The 20,984-nt window shown below is 43.2% G+C and overlaps 1 protein-coding gene across 2 annotated transcripts in view; it reads right to left on the minus strand.

The window, feature by feature from the left end:
- Ipo8 (importin 8) overlaps positions 1-20,984 on the minus strand; it is a 64,493-nt gene that overhangs the window by 14,047 nt on the left and 29,462 nt on the right. For both annotated transcript variants that reach the window (NM_001400882.1, XM_087659283.1), the window contains 11 exon segments: positions 9-229; positions 2,180-2,275; positions 4,707-4,804; positions 5,506-5,631; positions 7,078-7,144; positions 12,647-12,772; positions 14,794-14,954; positions 15,657-15,822; positions 16,182-16,271; positions 17,467-17,583; positions 17,896-17,972. In NM_001400882.1, the coding sequence (NP_001387811.1) occupies positions 9-229; positions 2,180-2,275; positions 4,707-4,804; positions 5,506-5,631; positions 7,078-7,144; positions 12,647-12,772; positions 14,794-14,954; positions 15,657-15,822; positions 16,182-16,271; positions 17,467-17,583; positions 17,896-17,972 (1,345 nt within the window).

Below are 20,984 nucleotides of genomic sequence, written 5' to 3' on the forward strand. Positions count from 1 at the left end.
GCACTCACCCAAGGAAGTAATCGGTGTCGCTCATCCACTGGTTTATAAACTGCGACGTGACAGGTCCTGGGTTGTGTGGCAGCTGGACTCGCTCCAGTGTGTGGAACAGCAGTTCAGGGCTGTAGTAAAGGGCCGCAATGGCCACCTGAAGACACATTGTGCGCAGCTCACTCGTCTTGACCCCGCGGGTTAACCTCTCCAAGACGAGTTGAATGAACAGTGGGATACACTAGAGGATAGGATTGAAGCAAGAGTCACCCACACACAGCGGCCAGGAGACTCCCTGTATCACCAATAACTGAGTCCTTGTGACAATAAGTGTTTGCTTATTTCAATTAGGAGACTTTTAAAGACCTACATTTCCACCAAACTCAGAGACTAAGGAGACAAAGAGTAATAGTTGAAGACGTCGCCTGCCTCTTACATCCACACTGGAGCCACTGGAGATTGCCTATGAGCTCGTCCCTTAAAACAGTTCACTCACTCAACCACTTCCATGCTTAAGGTAAGTGACAAATTTGGGATTTAAATGAGCAAGAGTGTGACATGATTGGTTTGTCTCCTGAAAAACAAAATCCTACAGATACACCTGAAAGCTCAAAAGTGCTGAAAAAAAGGAGTGCGGGTCTCAAGTCCTCTGACCACAGTGCTAGCCCTGCACTGGCTTCCCATTTAGATACTAAGTGTTCTTTGATTGGGTCGTATCGTATTTGTCTGATATATTAAAAATCATAAGCCACAGTGAAATGATATCTACTATCAGATATATGTAAAGCCACCAAGCGTTAGCCCTAACCCTTTAAATTTTAAAATTAATATAACAATCATTCCTTTCTGACTTTCGACTGATGACTTAGAAAAAAATTCATAGAAATATTTTATCTAATAAATAATGAATAAATGAAAGATCATCAGCAACAGCCCTCACATCACAGATAAGATATATTGCCCTCCTGGTAGAAATAGCTCACAGTGACCTCTGAAGTATTCTCTTCTGAAAGTGAAACCTGATTCTGACCAGCCTGTAACTCAACAGCAGCTGACAGGAAACACAGAGAAGTGTAAAGTCGGGTGAGACCTGTGTCCATGCCAAAATTCAATCACCTACCGTCCTCCACTCCTTAGCACAGTCTCAAGCCTCCCAGTTCCTCTGCAGCCCAGGTCAAATACAAACCCACGGCACTATGCTGCAAATTCTTACTGACTGTACAGGGGCCGGTCCAGATGAAGGAACTCTTCAATTCCTTCCTAATAACCACATCTGTCCAAACTGAAGCTGTCACCTTTTCCCACATCACATACAACTCCAAGTCAGTGATGAGCTGGTTGTCATACAAGTTTCCACATTCCCTCTTTCTGCCTCAAGCCATGTGCCTGTATTAGCATTATCTAAACAGCACTTTCAGGACAATCAGTATGGCCCTGGAGTTTAGAAAGCAAAACCACTCATATTTAACTTGGAAATAATACAAATACACCTTCCCAGACACACGCCAGTGGGCACACAATAAAATCTGTTGACTTTTGCCTGGCCCATTTTCCCCTTGATCTGACCTTAGGAAACTTTTTGTTTTATGAACTCTATCACCACTTATAGACAGGAAGTGTGGGTTGCGTAACTCTGCTTCCATATGCTGCTGCCCATTAGCTTCCCCACCCAGGGAAGATCCTGCAGGCAAACCTACACTCTTGTCCTTTACCCAGCTCTCTCCTCTAATGCCTTCTCTTTTCTGATGCTTCCTACGCAATCTCCTGCTATATATAATCTGATGTTTCTGACACCATCTCCTGCTTCACAATCACTGCTTTCCTCACACCTACACCAGCCGCTGCTTCCTTGCCCAACTGCAGAAGACTTATCCATTGGTAGCACGCTCAGCAACCTTCGACCTTGCCATTTTTCCACTCAAGGTTCTCTGTTTAACCAATTGCTCAGACCCATGTGACCTCTACTACACATGTGCCTGTTTGTTCTCTGTTACTGCTTATTAAACATCATTGTTGTAAATGTTTCTGAGTCGGTTTTTTTTCTATTATTCAAACAGGATTTGCACCCCACCAGCAGGCACAAACTCTGGCTGCCTTTTTAATTTTCCATCAAACATAAGTAGAATATCAATCAAGCACAGGCATTTCTTTATGTAAGTGTCCGGGAGGATGCTTTTCTGCCATGTATCACCTGATCAATTCCCCTTCCTTTGCACTGAAGAATGATGACTTCCAAGAGTTTTGCAGCGTAGCACTCGGCATCCTCCCCTGACTCTCCACACAGCACCTAGAGAGACAAGTTAGCTCAGCATGAGTGCCACAGGGAAGTCCATGACACCACAGGAAGCAAACCCTGTGAAGTCAGTCAGAAATGAGTTTTGCTGTTACAGGATCTCTACGTAGCTCTGGCTGGCTTAGAGCTCACCATGTGAACCACTAAGATCTGGCTCAGAGAAGTCTACCTGCCTCTGCCTTTCAAGTGTTGGGATTAAAGGCCAGCCATCACATTGAACAGGGATCACTGACTTTAGAAGAGCAACTTTCTGGGCAGGTCTGGTGGTACACACCTTTAATCCCAGCACTGGGAGACAGAAGCAGACAGATCTTTGTTTTCGAAAAGGCAAAGAAACAAGACATATCTTGTAATTTACAGATAGACTGTGGAGCCACACACCTGACTTCAAACACGGTTCCAGCACAGGAGCTCTGAGACCTAGAACAATTTACCAAGCAGCAGGCCCAGGGATGAAAGTGGGGCTCCCTAACATCGTAAAAGTTAAATACGGTAACATGCAAAAAGGCTCAGAACAGTTGCTAAGCAAGAGATGAGGTCTTCAGAGGTGTAGCAGGTCTCCTCTAGACAATCCCAAGAAACTCATTAGGTTGGGGAGGAGAAGATACAAACATTCTTAGAAGCAGGCATGGTGAACACACACAAGACACTAGTCAGGAAGAGATGGCATCTCTGGGAGGTGGAGCTAGTGCGCACGCACTCGAGCACAGACACACACACACACACACACACACACACACACACACACGCACACTTACACACACGATTACACAGGAAACATCTGGTGCACTTCAATAGTAATAAATATGAATAGTATTAAAACGAAGAAAATGAAGTATGTCACCTACTTGACAGGAACAATGCTGTGAACACTGCCTTCTCTGTGTCTGCTATACAGAACACTGAGTTCCTGAGGGCACACACGCAACTGCTGTACACAGCAGTTTTCCTTCCCCCTTGTCCCTATAACTGAGGGCTGAGGCATGAAGACTGACAGGTGGATAAAAGTGTTTTACAGAGAGAGCTACAGGCGTTTTTAAAATCTGAGCTTAGAGAAGACATTTGTACAACTTTGGAAGCTCTTTATAATTTAAGTGGGACCCAAACCAGATGCACTGATTACCAGTTTATAGCTCTTACCAGCCCCCTGAGTCACCTCCCTGCTAATGAGAACCATGCTGCACCACAGCTATTTCCCGCCCCCAACTCCATGGCCTAACCTTTTGGTTTCTGGCTATTTGAGCTTTCCACAGTTTGTCTGCCAGATTGATGCATTACAAATTTACATACATATACGTACACGTGCGCGCGCATACACACACACACACACACACACACACACACACACACACACACACACACTTCCTTGAAGGAGGTAAACATGACTTAGTCATTGAAAAAAATTGTAAGGTATAACCAAATAGTGGTTAAGATAATCAGTACAGTAGACAACCATGTCTGTGCATAAATACATCCATGAATCATCACATACTAAACTAAGTGTTGCTTCTGTAACTCTCACCATTGCTGTATGTTGCTTGTGCTTAGATTATCTACATCCAGGTACATAGATGGCTTCCAATATACATTTCGTTAAAAGTTAAAAGATCGGCACCATTCTGTCACAGGCTGGCTGCCTGTGTGGTTAGTTTTCCTTTACTTATTAACAAGCTTGTGTTTTTAAATCTTCATTTTAGATTTATTTAATTTTTATGGGTGTGTCTTGCCTCCAAGTTATGTGTGTACACCATGTACATGCCTGGTACCCACAGAGGCCAGAGGAAGGTATGCAAAACCCCCAGAACTGAAGTCACAGATGGCTATGAGCCACCATGTGGGTGCTGAGAACCAAACCTGGGTCCTCTGCAAGAGCAACAAGTGCTCTTAATCATTGAGCCATCTTTCCTGCACCCATGAAGTTTATATTTTAGAAAGAAAAAAATGAAAAGTAGAGAGCTGGCTCTCCATATTGCAAGGTTCTCTACCAATGGATTCAGCCAGCCATAAGCCAAACGTTTTAAGACTGGGACCCACACTGAATGTGCCAGATTCTTTCTCTTGTTGCTATTCCCTGACCACATGGTTACAACTATTTACATAACATTACACTATATTAGGTGTTACGAAAGTGAGTTAAAGTACATGCCGAGATGTACAAGGGCTGTGGACAAAGACCATACTTGTTAGTTATGGGACCAGAGTGGTCTCTATGGACACTGAGAGATGGTTGTATTAACTTAGAAAATTTCAAAGTTCGTAGACATCGAAGTGATCTAAGTGCAACACATACTGTGAAACTTTCAAGTTACAACAATCACAAAGTCATTTTTAAAATGAAATTGATAGATTTATTCCGGTAAAGCAATATAAACTAAACACTTAAACATGGTAAAGAGTCACAGGACAATTGGCAGAAGGCACTTACCTTCCTGCACATTGTGAACAAGACTTCTAAGTGCTTTGGATTGGACAGCAGCGCGTTGGTGTCCACGGTCACGTAATTATGCAGGAGAGGCATCATGTCTGGGGAAAGACCCAGAATCCCATTGAGAATTGTGCAACAGGTGCAGAATGAATGATTCCCACTGGAACCACAGCTCCATAGCACTCAAATACTGTCTCCCTTAGCAACCACAAACGCTAGGAAAGGTCATGATATACCTATGCTATTTATGTCTGAAGACAATGCAGGGTAGGAAGGTTAAAATGCTCACTGTTTATCAGAATAACACTTCTAACCTTTCCCTGTTCCCGTTCCCACTGCACTCAGTACTACCTGACATACAGCCAAGGCCTCAAGCCTTAAAGCACCCTTGCTGGGGTTGGGGATTTAGCTCAGTGATAGAGCGCTTGCCTAGGAAGCGCAAGGCCCTGGGTTCAGTCCCCAGCTCCGGGGAAAAAAAAAAAAAAAGAACCAAAAAAAAAAGCTCCCTTGCTACTTCCCCTCCTGCTAGAATGCAAACTACAGAAGGGCTGCAGCCACCCACTGCTACATGGCTGGGCTGATGACAGTGCTCAGGACATAGCTGTGTTCAGAAAGTATTTACTCAATTTACACACAAATACACGCTGGTTGCAAACTAAGAAACGAGACAGGTAGCCAGTATAATCACCCCACCCTTTCTTTGACCACTGAATGAAAACACCTGATTAGTGCTGAATCATCCATTGTTAAGGGAAATACATATAGATAGAGAGAAAAGCTGTTGTATGATCGTGCATGCCTGTGAAGTACTCGAAGCAATCCTGCTGGAAAACTTCAAATAAAATGCCCAGGAGCTGCCACATCTGCGGGGAGATGGCATGGCAGGTTAAATTGTATGCCAGAGAAAGGATTTCCTCATAGAATTCTAGAAGAGAAAAAACTCTAGTTAGAATGCGAGAAATAGCAAGATTAAAGGGGACCATCCAGAGGATTCAAACCCCTTCCATGTGTCGGTCACATGCTTCCCTGCACCCCTTCCTCAGTGGCATCAGCCAGAGAGGCTGCCTTCAACTCTTACTGAGATCTACCCTCTACTCAACAAAGACAGACAACAATCTGTGCATAGTACTGAAAAAACGTTTAAAATTTCTATTTTAGGACATGTGTGGTGGTGCATGCCTTTAATTCCAGCACTCTGTAGGCAGAGGCAGGCAGAGCTCTAAGTTCAAGGCCAGCCTGGTCTACATAGCAAGTTCCAGGCTACTCAAGGTAACAGTGAAATCCTGGGGAGAAAATTCAAATTTCAGCTGAGGCAGAGTGGTAAACACCTTTAATCTCAGCACTTGGGAGTCAGGGGCAGGCAGAAGCTCTCTGATTTTGAGGCCAGCCTAGTCTATAGGGTGAGTTCCAGGACAGCCAGAGCTATATAATGAGACCCCACTAAATAAATAAATTCAAATGTCTATTTTATAACATAGTTTCTATCTATAAATTATATTACAAATTTATAAGAACTATATTAGCATGGCTCTACCATGTAGATTTAAAACATAAGTAATTAGTAATATTGTTGAAGAGCTTAATGGTACAGAGATATATTACTATCACATTTTTTAGTTTTACCAACAACTATAAAATATATCTCATTTTCTTCCAGTTCTATAACTTACAGTTTGAGAAGTATTCTTCAGAATACTTTATACCTCATGTAAGTGAAGAGGCCCAAAGAGATGCTCTGTATTTACATGCCCTGTGATTACTCAGTAAAATACACAGCTTTCTACATCCCAGACTAAAGCACTTCACCCACTTCTCTCTCCCTCTCCCCGTCTTCCTCTCCTTCCCTTTTTTCTCCCCTTTCTTTCCTTCTCCCTCTCTCCCTCTCTTCTTCCTCCCTAACCCCCCACTATGGTCTCAAGTATCCCAGGCTGGCCTCAAACTATGCAGCCAAAGATGGACGACCTTGAACTTCTGCCCTTCCTCCCTCCACATCCCAAGTGCTGTCCCACCCATGTTACCATGTGTGGTGCTGGGAACAAAACCCAGGGCTTCCTGCGTAGCAGGCAAGCACGCTACCAACTGACCTATAACCTATAACCCCAGTTCATCTCTTAAAATGTAAATACTGCATTCTCCAGCCTTTAAATTTTCTAAAGTCAGAAATTCTTCCCTGGACACATTAAGAGTTTTACCACTGAATTAAAATATACCTAGCTATTATCAGAAAGCTGAGCTTTAAGTTTAAAGAAACCAAGTTCCCCTTTCTCAAAACCGTTAACCTCACTGAGTTTGAAGGGTTAAAAACTATGCTTTCGGTTCATCAAATTGAAAAAAAAAATCTGTTTACCTTTTCTCCAACCCCTGAACTTACCAATAACATGCTTCTGTAGGACAAGATCAATGATTCGTAGACAGATGTTCTCCAGCTGCTGTATAATCTAAAGATAAATTTTAAAGAGTCCAAATCACTGTGATCATTCTGAAATTAACATATAAATTCACGTCATCCCAATGAAATATCTTCGAGATGGTTTTTGAGGATGGAAGTTGTAATCTTCATGGGGAAAGTAAATATGGGAAAACACAGGGAGGTTCTGGAAGTTGACCAATGACAGTGATGCAAGTTAAACCCGTGGAAAATCCGAATTGGACACCTCCTCATCACATTCTATACCAAATAAACTACTTAGGGGTCAGAGAGTTCTACGTACAAAACCATAACATAAAAAAAAAAAAAGGGGGGGCTGGAGAGATGGCTCAGCGGTTAAGAGCACTGACTGCTCTTCCAGAGGTCCTGAGTTCAATTCCCAGCAACCACATGGTGGCTCACATCCATCTATAATCAGGTCTGGTGCCCTCTTCTGGCCTGCAGGTGCATACATGCAGGCAGAAAGCTGTATGATGTATACATAATAAATAAATAAATGTAATAAAAAAAAAAAAGAGCACTGACTGTTCTTTAAAAAAAAAAAAAAAAAAAAAACAGAAAAAGTAAGAGAATCCTTGTACAACCAAAAGGAGGAAAGGAAGGTCACCACCAAACAAGAACTAAAGACACTGCACCACCTGACTGCAAAAGAGCAAGTCTTCCTGCACGAGGGCATGAGGAGACCAAGACAAATGACAACTGGACTGAAATACTGCAGAGTGGAATCCCAAATAATAGATTCCCTTACACGAAACCTAACAGAAAAGCAGGTAAAGCCTATAAAAAACAAAAATGCCTCCAGCTCATGAAGAGACGGTCACTCTCACCTAGGGAGAGATTACAGACAGAATACAAAAGCTAACACTGTCCGAAGTGTGGGGTAGGAAAGACAGGTGCTCTGATCTCGGGAGTGCACACTTGTATGAAATCTCAGCCAACATCACCTCAAGAAACTGGCTCACAGACACTTCCCACTCCTGTAAGAGGACATGGAAAAGGCCATTCAATGCAACAAGATACGTGACCCTAACAAACAAATGCTCATTTAACATGGAATGTCGGTGTCTACTCACTAGGGATCGGCCATGTAAATGTGACACACATATGAGAGAATTCTATTAAAACTGTATGCTTACTGAGTGGTGTGGAAGAATCACAAGACGAACTGCATAAAACATGTCAGTTAAAGCTACTGCATAACACGTTGTTACGCAGCTCTGCTCTCTGGGCAGAACAACTGCCATCTCCACCAGCTCAGCTATGACTGCCTGCAAGCATCCATCAGGAGCAGGTCTGTCAACTACTGACATTCCTCACGGGAGGAGGAGATGGGGAAAGCATGGGCCCAAACCTGAGAATTCTCCCAGCCGTATATATTGAGTCTGCCCTAAATACACATGGTCTTAGTGTCTTGGAGGGGGTCTACAGTATATAGGCTGAGGTAGGGGAGGGGTAACTGAAGAGGGACTCTCCATCTATGAGGAAGCCAGCAGCCATGCTGAATGAAGACATTCAAGCGAGCCTGCTTTGGGTTCACCCACCATCTAAGTAAGCTCGATAAACTCAATGGTTCTCCAGAGTGATTGGGATAGAATCAAATTCTGGTTAGTCACTGGGACCTTAGATGGGAGAAAGCAGATGTTGTTCACACTCTGCCAGGGAAGGGATTTCAGCAAACCATTTTATCATCAATACACGCACTGACTTTCTGCTAGCTCGGCAACAGAAAAATCTCAGAGAGATTTCAAGAGAAAACGACGGCTTCTGAGAAGAAATTTGATGACTGGAGTAACTGAGTAGGGTTCAGAGTTTAACTAAGTATCTTCTCAGGACTCTTCAGCTATTAAATACTCAACACATAGATATACCCACGCCCAGAAGTGTCGTTGTATAGCCCTGGCTGACCTAGAACTCACTACATAGTAGATACACTACAGTAGATCAGGTTGGTCTCAAATTCATAGAAATACACCTTCCTGCCTTGTCTCCTGAATGGCTGGGATTAAAAGGATGCACCACCATGACCAGCTGCTATATCAGACTTTTCCCCCCTAAGACAGGGTCTCACTGTGCAGCTCTGACTAGTCCTGGAAATCACTCTGCAGACCAGGCTTGCCTTGAACTCGCAGAGATCCACATGCCCCTGACTTCCAAGTGCTGGGATTAAAACTATATGCCACTATGCCTGGTTACTGTATCAAATATATTTTAAATGAATAAAAGCTAAAAATAAAAAAAAAAAAGTTAAAAATCAGTGGTGAGATACACCACTGTGTAAATGTACAATTCAATCTTAGAGCATATTCTAATATTCAATTTTAATTTTACTTGTAGACTTTTTTAAATGTTTGTTTTGTTTTTAGATTTATTTATTTATTTATTATGCATACACTATTCTGTCTGCATATACACCTACAAGCCAGAAGAGGGCACCAGATCTCATTATAGATGGTTGTGAGCCACCATGTGGTTGCTGGGAATTGAACTCAGGACCTCTGGAAGAGCAGCCAGTGCTCTTAACCACTGAGCTATCTCTCCAGCCCACTTGTGATATCTTTTATTTAATTGAAATAATAATTTTAGGGTACAGTTTGATAACTTGCTATGTGCTAAACTATTATTTTGAAGTTCAAATGATCCAAAATCCAGACTCTGCCAATATCCTTAAAACATCAAATAAAAATAAACCTGCTTGGGTACCATTTTAGATTTCCAAATTTTGCCCTTTCTAAGTAACCATAGGTCTGTTTTTCTTTGAAAAAAATTAAGGAATGAGCAGGAGAGATGTCTCAAAGATAGTACTATATGAGAGCCCAGTTCAGGTCACAGGACAGACGTGTTGAGGTTTGGTCTTGCTGTGTACTGTAATGCTAAGAGTGTGTGTGTGTGTGTGGGGGGGGGGGGGACCTGGAGTCCACACACAGGTAGACCCAAGTGATGCTATGTGACCTTGTTGCCAGGCTATTTCTAATCGGTAAATAAAGATACCAACAGCTAATAGCTGGGCAGAAGAGACATCTATAGATGGTGTTTAGGATTCCTGAGCTTGGGGGAGGGGGAGGACCACGATGGGGAGAAGAAGAGGAAGGAAGAAGAGGAAGATGCCACGGTTAGGAGTCAAGAAAGCATGGTCCTGAGGGCTGGCCGACTGGTTGAGAGCAGCCCAGATGAAACACAGTAAGTAATAGCTGGGGGTTATCCATAGGAAAGTAGAGTCTAACAGCATGGAGGGTGGATCCGCCCAACTCTTGTGCCGTTTAAGGCTTATTGTAAATATAAAAGTTGTCTTTAATCTGGGAACTGAATGATCAAAGGCCGGGGTGGAAGCCCCAGATCAGGATTAAAAATTTCAACAACACAGTGGCCAGGAAGTGCACAACTTCCTGTAGTAACTCCAGCCCCTGGGTACAAGGGCATCCACACGCACGTGCATACATCCACATGCGGACACGTACCTCTAACTAAAATGCACATATATGTATGTCGAAACTAATGAAAAAAGAGTCCATGAATTTGAAAAAGGGAGTGGGAGGGTTTGGAGGGAGGAAGAGGAAAAGAGAAATGGTGTGATTATATGATAATCTCAAAAAAGAAATATTTTTTAAAATTATTTTTTAATCTGTGAAAAATTTAAGAACAGGTGACCAGGACAGCAAATTATAGTTGGTTTTGCTTCTAACTACACAGAAGGCTTTGCATTTTCATCTGTAGGTATGAAGCCAGATGTGGTTTGCCAAGTGTGCCTCAACCTTAACTCACGGCTCCTTTGCTAATTATAGTAACTTTGAAGGTTCAACATTACTTATAATTTAAAAAAAAATTAATAACAAACTCAAAAATGCAAAATGCTTTTGTTTTCAAAATTAGGCAGTTTTCTCTCTTCACATACTCGTACTTGGGAAAACTGGATTCAGTGATTACTAAGGTCTTGTGAAATTTAAAAAGAGGAAAAAAAAGGCTAAAGTATAATTAACTTAAGTATAGCTACTCTGAGTTAATTTGGTCTAACTCACTGTTACCAAGAAGACCAGATTTCAACATGAAAACACAAAAATAAAATACTGAACATGAAAATTAAAGATCCACTCAAAGACCTTAAGGTACAGGAAGGATGGGCAGAGTAACACCGCACTATTTCAGCAAGCTCCTTGGGTGCCTGACAAACATGGGTTGAATCTGCAGTCACCTGGCTGACAGCACAGTGTAAAGAGCTGGCACCTGCTTCCCAAACCCTCACTTACTGAGCAAATCTGTCACCACTAAGCATAGCAGTCTGTGCTAATTTTCTTTAAGGAAAGGCCACATTCCACTCGGGAAGGAGAACTGTGGGTTGTCATGGAAAAGCTGACATGTGACAACAATGGCCCAATGACAAATCTAAACCCATAACTGATCCGTTGTGACCAGGTACAATAACCCTGAGCCTCCTGACCCTTACTCACTTCTGCCTTTGTAAAAGTGACTTTATTACCTATTAACATTCCTGAACCAGCTAAGTACTGAATACAACATCTAAACTCTTGACCCTGGGCCTGAGATGTAACTCAGCTGGTAGAATGACTGCTAGCATGCATGAAGCCCTGAATGCCATCCCCAGCACTGCAGAAATACATGTTTTATCCAAGCACAAGGTGGCCAAGGCTGTCCTTGGTTACAGAGTTAAGTTTGGGGCCAAGCTGGGTGGCTTAAGACCTTGTCTCAAAAATTTATTTCTATTTCACCTTTAGTGTTCCTCTGAGAGTTGGATGTCTTTAAGTTTTTGCTTATTCCTCTCCAGTCTTACTGCACCCCTTGCATTACAACAATGTTCCTTTACTAATACTGGCCACTGTAGCTGAAAGCTCCTTCCCTCTCCACTACGATTAGACCTGGGTTCCTGGAAGGCAAGACCCTTGGTCTATTCAATCAGCAATTCACAGACACCTATCCGGGCACACAGTAGATATGACCTGAACTCAGATTAATGCAAAGGCTTATATACTGTTGACTTTCAATAAACGTGCAAGTTCCTTCCCCAATCATCTTAATACATTACTTTAAAATTTGAGAGCAATTTATGTGCTAGCCCAGGCTGGCCATGGGGTTATAATCTTCCTCCATAAACGCAAAAGTGAGGACAATTTTTAAAACTTACTACTATAACTAAATATAAACCATTAATAGAAGACTTTGGGCTGGTGAGACACGTCAGCAGGGAAGACCACAGCACACAGTGCTGGAGAGATAGTTCAGTGGTTAAGAGAGCCTGCAGATCTCAGAGGACCTGGGTTCAAAGCCCAGCACCCGTGTCAGGCTGCCCACGACTGCCTACAACTCCAGAAGATCTGATGTCCTCTTCTGAGGACACCATATGTATTTACACACATTTGATATACACACACAAATATATATGCCTGACATGTATACACACACACACATAAATAATAAATTAAAAAGACAAGAATTTGTAACCATTGTCACATAAATTTCAGTTAATATAACTATTCTAATAAAGCACAGGTAGCCTACCCACCTCTGGATGGTCTTCCACAACGGTTAAGATAGTGTCGATAGTGTGTAAAATTCCCATGGCCATGACAGTTTTGTCTTCAATTTCCTCATACTCGTCACTTTGAAGAACTTTACCAAATATCTCAGCCTGTGAAAATTACATTATAATACTCATTGGTACCATGGCAAGGGAGAGGCATTGCACACCGAAATGCTAGCATTTCTCAGACACTAAGTTCTGTGCTTTGTGGACTGGATCATCTTTTTTCTTGCAATGACAGATCACTGCATTTTTTTTTTTTTTTTGGTTCTTTTTTTTTCGGAGCTGGGGACCGAACCCAGGGCCTTGCGCTTCCTAGGTAAGCGCTCTACCACTGAGCTAAATCCCCAGCCCCTCACCGCATGCTTTAAGAATAACCACCCTTGGGTTGGGAATTTGGCTCAGTGGTAGAGCGCTTGCCTAGCAAGCGCAAGGCCCTGGGTTCGGTCCCCAGCTCCGAAAAAAAAAAAAAAGAATAGAAAAAAGAATAACCACCCTTTTGCTTCTTTGTTTTTGTTTTTTAAAGATTTATTTATTTAATGTATACGAGTACAGTGTAGCTGTCTTCAGACACACCAGAAGAGGGCATCAGATCCCATTACAGATGGTTGTGAGCCACCATGTGGTTGCTGGGAATTAAACTCAGGACCTCTGGAAGAGCAGTCAGTGCTCTTAACCTCTGAGCCATCTTTCCAGCCCATAACCACCCTTTGGTATCCACTGTAGTCATGACACGAAACACATATTAGCTAAGGTAACCAATAGCTAATATTTATTTAACTGTTAGTTTATCTTTAGGCAAATAAAACTGAAATCTAGAAATGCTGCCAAAAGTGTTTCTAAAAAGAAAAATGTGACAGAAAACTTAGAAAATGAAAGCAAAGATTACTCAGAAGTTATTAAAAAACAAAACAAAACAAAAACAAATAAAAAAAAAAAAAACAGACACAGACACAGACAAAAAGAGAAGAAAGGATATAGGGGGAGGATTCAGTTCCAGTCTGATATCCATATCAGGAAGTATAGGTATAGAAGAGGGTGGGAAACAGTAAAAAAAAATTATCAAGGTGGCAATAACAACAAACCATTCTCCTGGGCTGGCAAAATGGCTCTGAGGTAAAGGCACTTGCCACACAAGCTTGGCAACAGAAGTTCAATCCCCAGAACACACATTAATTCAGAAGAAGAAAACCAACCCCGCAGAGTTGTACACACACTGTACACATGCACACATGCACGAGCACGCACGCACACACACACACACACACACACACACACACACACACCACGTATAAGGAAGATGAAATTCCAAGTGCAAAAGTGAGAGCTCAGAATGCTCGCATTAAGAGTGTCGTTGTGACATTTCAGGATATTACAGGAAAAAAGAGGTTAATTTAAGGCTAATCAATTCAACCTTAGGAATATCTGAATGACCAAGGCAAATACTGTCATATTGTGTTTACAAATAAAACTGAACTCCAAATTCTGGAGTTTAATTTATTGGGGGGGGGGGGGGTGTTTAGACTCCTCAGGGCTTTTCTTTTTTTATGTGCATTTGTGTTTGCCTCCATGTCTGTCTGTGCACCACACACATGGCTGATGCCCATGGAGATCAGAAGGTACCGGATCCCCTGGAACAAGAATTACAGACAGCTGTGAGCTGCCATGTGGGTGTTGGGAACTGAACCCTGCTCTAAAAAGAGCAGCCAGTGCTCTCAACCACTGAACCATTATCTCTAGCCCCCATTAAGGGTTCTTTACCAAACTAATATACACTTAGCTCATTCTTACTGCTGCTATGTGGGTATTTCTTCCTGAAGGGAGTGAAGGGAAGAGTAAAGTTTATAAGATTCAGGAAGTAAACAAAAATTACAAGGCTCTTAAAAGGAATTCAGCAAGTTCATAAGATTCGCAAGGCTCCTCTCCAAATTATAAAGACAGTAAGTGCAGGGGGAGAGAGTGAGTTGCTTCAACATTACGCAGGGAGCTTTGGGGATGCAACTTTCATGGTCACCCATGTCAGAATGGGCTTTTCAGTAATGCAGCTGCCTTGAGTCAGCCATTCCCCTGTACACAGCGGGTTCCTGTAAGGAATCACATCTCTCCAACAGAAGCAAGCTATCACTTACCAAGTGCTGGGTTATGTCCACAGCGATGGAGGCCATGTCGTGACTGTACTCACATATGAGCTTCTGGATGACGTTAGTGACATCATCACTCTCCGTCTCTTTGACAATGTGCAGAAGCTCCTGCATGATGAATCTCACGTATGGTTTCATGTACTCCTTGGCTAATGCAGTCAGAAAGAAGAAATCAGCAAGAGTTCATCACTCATATATGCTAACTCCAGGATAAGGATCTAGATGTGGCTGTGCTGTGGTGAGCAAGCTACAGAGACGTATTAAATAACCTTCTGGAGTCATGCAGCGTCAGGCAAAACAGGACACAGCTTGTGCTCTCATAAAGCTAAACTGACTTGCGAAGGTGATTTGGATGTTGAATAGAATATCTCTGTGAACAAACTGGCTGTGTCACTGCCCACTGGGAATATTCCCTGCTACTTTCTGCACTGGTAGAATCATAGAACACTAGAGTTGAATTTTGGTGCTGTCCAATCTAACTTCTTAAAGTGAGACAGGAAGAAACGAAGGCCTAACAGGTCGAGAAGCTTGCCAGCCTTGTTAGGCTTCAGAGAGAAGCCGGATGCCTTGCCCAGTTTCATGTGGTCAGTCAGAGAGCACCAAAGCTGGTCCAGGTGCCTTAATGCCCAGCTTACTCTAGTACCCAGCAATTATTGCTTCTGACTAAATTTTTCTGGAAACCACAATCAACAGAACTAAAATGGACAAAATAAATACCTATAAAATTCGGAGGAGGGGAGCAAGGAATCTAAATTCTGGACCTCAGGCTTAGAAATCTGCTTCTTTAAAGAAGGAAGTGAGATTATTTAAGGTCGTTTATAAAAAGAAGGAAAAGATACACGTGGCATCACCTTGTGTCTGGTTGGAGATCAGCGACTGCAGTGCAAGGGCAGCTTCCACCTTGACGGGCATCTCCAAGTCTTCAATCAGGCTCTTCTTTGCTAACTCTACTGCATTTCTGAGGTTGAGCTCATTGTGAAACTTCAAAGAACTAAATGCATGAAGCACCCAGCAGGACTGCAAGGAAAGAAGGGGAACTAACTGGGATGGCAGTGTCCTGTGGCAGTGTCTGTCAGAGGCAGCCCCTGGACGGCATCACTCTGTGTCAGGGGCAGCCACTGGATGACATCACTCTGTGTCAAGGGGCGGCCACTGGATGGCATCACTCTGTGTTTGGGGCAGCCACTGGATGACATCACTCTGTGTCAGGGGCAGCCACTGGATGGCAGAGCTCTGTGAGTGTCAAAGGGCAGCCACTGGCATGACAGCACTCTGTGACAGCGTCACACATGAAAAGCCTTTTACCAAAGCATGACATTCACTTAGGAATCTACCCTACAGGTGGAGATCTTATAACAGATGTAAGGAAAACTTACTCTAGCTCGAAGATATCCCAGGTTAGACAATATTAATGGAAATACATGATTCTGCAGGAACAACTCAATTTGGTCCTTGAATAAACTCTTCTGTTGGGAACAGAAATTCAACTTTAGCGTGCCAATGACTGTAACATGTGTAAGAGCTACTTTCCAAAAAGTATGCTTATGACGACTTGCATTTAGTACCCCGTTTTGTAAAATTGTTTAACATACCCTCTGCATCTTTAAAACAAGTCAGAATAGCACCTTAGATCAATTTTATATTAACTGATATTTGTATAAAGAAGAAATTATACTAAAATCATTCCAGATCTTGCTTACAGAGATAGAGTTTCACAATGACAAACTTGCAAAAGTAAATTTTCTTTCTGTTAAGAAAATAGGTGACAGAGCTGGTGAGATGGCTCAGCAAATGTCATTAACCCTGACCGCCTGATTTGATCCCTACCCACAAGGAGACAGGAGAGAGCTGACTCCCAACTCCCACATGTCCTCTGACCTCCATACCTGTGTTGTGGGACACATACAAAGAGACATGCACACACACTCAAAGTAAGTATATAAAATAAAATAATTTTAAATCCCCAAGAATAAGGAATATATTTTAAAAAATAGATTATGAAGGAAAGGATATTTATAGTAAGGTGACTAGAATTAGTCGCTAGTAATTTTCATGCTTTTATTGGCTTGAGCTTCACAGCTTTATTTAGTTAAATTTTGCTAATCTGAGCTGGGAAAATGGCTCAGTTGATGAACTACCTGCCACGTGGTGTGAGGACCCGAACTGAGATTTCCAAATGGGCAGGAGCAATGGTAAAGCAAACCCAAGCATGTGGGTAGTGGTGAGTGTAGCATCAGGTAGATCCCCAAACATCAGTGGGGATCTTACCCAGTTACCCAGTAACTGGTGAGTTCCAAGCCCAATGAGACACCTGTCTAAAAGTAAGTAAATACCAGCTAGAGACAGCTCAGCAGTTAAGAGCCCTGGCTGCTCTTCCAGAGGACATAGGGTAGTACCCACGTGGCACCTCATAACATTCTGCAACTGCAGCTTCAGGGAATCTGACACCTGCTTCTGGCTTCCCGAGGCACCGGGCATGCACACGGTGTACAGACACACATGCAGCCAAATACCCATAAAGAAAGCAAAATAATAAAAATAAATAAAATGGGAAGCCAGAAAGGAAGACACATGTACATACATGAACACAGACACACTATCACACATATACTACACAAATACCCTCCCACACATGAAAAAGAAGAAACTGATACTCTTAACCTTCAACAAAATCTCAGCCAGGGAACCAATCACATGCAGGGCTCCATCTTTCTTCCTGGGGTCAAAGTTCGGGTCTGTTAGTATCTGATAACAGAACGCCATCATTTTTGGCAATACCTAAAGAAAAAGAAGAATCCATTTCAATCTGCATGAATCTCCATCTTGTCACCACCATGTTAAGTATGAGCATTTTCACATTTAATTGTCAAAATTAAAACTATTTTATTGTATTTTACTCATCAACTATAAGCTCAAGAAGAAAGTATCAAAGATACCTCAATGTTTTACTTGAATAACCACAACAAAACTATTTTAGGTGACAGGTTATAAGTAATAATGATATGCATCTTCAAATGCTGAGGACATATTAGAGTGTCTAATCAATACAAACCATGTTTCAGATTTAAATTACAAAGAACAACTATGTACCTCTTTCCTTTTCTTTGCAGCTGTGTAAAGGAGGGTCTGGGCCGCTGTGGTGGGTGAAGCATAATCTTCAAAAATATCTAAAATGTCAAAAGGAATCTTCTCAGTAAAAGCATAACTCCTTATTATACAGATTTTAAACCTGGCCGGTGGTTTTCAGACTAAAGATGTTAAGGTCATGGTCCCAGGACTTTCATGCATAATTTATGTTTTTAACATGTTTAGCAAACACCATGTGCCACTTTTCAGGAGATAAGATTAAAGAAAACCAGTATACCTCAGGTATCTATTTCCCTGAACACAGGAAAAGTGCTTCGTGTCTACTAAAATACAACAAAAACTTATCAGAGAGCCCTATGTATGTGCCAGGCGCCAGGCTCTAGGGATGCAGAGATCAAATGTGGAAGCTTACATGGCAGACGCAGAGATTACCTGGATGTACCTCAGCAGGCAGCCTGAGAGCACAGATGTGAAAGGGTTAGGAGACAGGGACTAACACAGGAAAACCCACCTGGCCCACCTCTGACAAGTAACAAGAAAGAAGCAACCAGTAAGTGAGGGAGAAAGCCACCAATGGGACTCAAAAGACAAAAGCTTCAAGCAGAAGAAACAGCAAGGAATGAGTTCTAAGGAGGGCCTGGCGCTTAGCAGCAATCAGTGGATGATGTGTCGAATGCCAAGGTTCTTACATACCACTTAACACCATAAACACCTGCACGATTTCACAACAAGCTGTTTCACTAAAGAATCTGAAACTTTAAATATCATCCTGTGTGGGGTGACCCAGTCACAAAGGAACGCACATGCTACGCTCACTGATAAGTGGATAAAAGCTCGGAATACACACGATACAACTCACATAGGTATGAAGCTTAAGAAGAAGGAAGACCAAAGTGTGGATGCTTCAGTTCTTCTTAGAAGGGGGGACAAAATAGTCACAGGAGGTAGAAGGTGGGAGGAACTTGGGAGGAAGGAAGAAGGTGGAGAAAGGGGGAGAAGGTCAAGGTATGGGAGAAGACAGGGATGATATACAGAGGGTCAGGAAATTGAACAAAGTTGTGTAGCAATGGGGGATGGAGAACTGGGGTAGTCACCAGAAAGCCCCAGATACCAGAAAAGCAAGACCCAAAGGGAATGAGATTAGCTGAAATTCCCAACAAAGGGGAGGGAGAACCTGTAGAGACCATATCCAGAGGTTAGGCAAGCCTCCAGATGAAGGACTGGGCCACCTACTCATCTCCAAACTTTTAACCCAAATTGCTCCTGTCTAAAGGAAATATGGGGACAAAGTGTGGCGCAGAGACTGAATGAAAGGTCATCCAGAGACTGCCCCACCTGGGGACCCATCCCATATACAGACACCAAACCCAGACACTATTGCTGATGCCAAGAAGTGCTTGCTGACCGGAATCTGACAGAGCTGCTTCCTGGGAGGCTCTGCCAGAACCTGACAAATACAGATGTGGATGCTCGCAACCAACCATTGAACTGAGCATAGGAACCCCAATGGAGGAGTTAGGGAAAGGACTGAAGGAGCTGAAGGAATTTGCAACCAAATATCAACAACATCAACCAACCAGACCCCCCAGAGCTCCCAGGGACTCAGTGTCCCAGTGTAGGGGAATGCCAGAGCGGTGAGGTGAGAGTGGGTGAATGGGTGGGGAGCACCCTCGTAGAAGCAGGGGAAGGAGATAGAGGTTTTGCGGAGGATAAATCAGGAAAGGGGATAACATTTGAAATGTAAATAAATAAAATATTCAATAAAAAAAAGGATCTGAAAACTTGCCAGTGGTGGTGACGGCAGTGCACACCCTTAATCCCAGTCTACTCAAGAAGCAGAGGCAGGTGGATCTCTGAATTTGAGGCCAGTCTGGTCTACAGAGTGAGTTCCAGGACAGTCAGGGCTACACAGAGAAACCCTGTCTCCAAACCATGGTGTGTATATGCACACGCGCACGCACACGCACGCACACACACAGAGACAGACAGACAGACAGACAGACAGACAGACAGACACACACACACACAGAGACAGACAGACACGCACGCACGCGCACGCACACACACAGAGACAGACAGACATACACACACACATGCGTGCACACACACTCACGCACACACAGACGCGCACACACACAGACAGAAACACACACACGCACACACACATGCACACACACACTCGCACACACACACAGAGACAGAAACACACACACACAGAGACAGACAGACAGACATACACACACACATGCGTGCACACACACACACACTCGCACACACAGACGCGCACACACACAGAGACAGACACGCACACACACACAGAGACAGAAACACACACACGCACACACACACATGCACACACACACTCGCACACACACACAGAGACAGAAACACACACAGACAGACAGACATACACACACACATGCGTGCACACACACACACTCGCACACACAGACGCGCACACACACAGAGACAGACACGCACACACACACAGAGACAGAAACACACACACGCACACACACACATACACACACACACTCGCACACACACAGAGACAGACACACACACACAGAGACAGACAGACACGCACACACACAGAGACAGACAGACAGACATACACACACATGCGTGCACACACACACTCGCACACACACACACTCGCACACACAGATGCGCACACACACAGAGACAGACAGAGACAGAAACACACACGCACGCACACACACATGCACACACACACTCGCACACACACACAGAGACAGACACACACACACACAGAGACAGACAGACACGCACACACACAGAGACAGACAGACAGACATACACACACACATGCGTGCACACACACACTCGCACACACAGATGCGCACACACAGAGACAGACAGAGACAGACACGCACACACACACACAGAGACAGAAACACACACACACAGAGACAGACAGACAGACATACACACACACATGCGTGCGCACACACACACACTCGCACACACAGATGCGCACACACACAGAGACAGACAGAGATAGACACGCACACACACACAGAGACAGAAACACACACACACGCACACACACACATGCACACACACACTCG

Source organism: Rattus norvegicus, chromosome 4 (genome assembly GCF_021556685.1).
Source record: "Rattus norvegicus strain SHRSP/BbbUtx chromosome 4, alternate assembly SHRSP_T2T, whole genome shotgun sequence".
Taxonomy (NCBI): domain Eukaryota; kingdom Metazoa; phylum Chordata; class Mammalia; order Rodentia; family Muridae; genus Rattus; species Rattus norvegicus.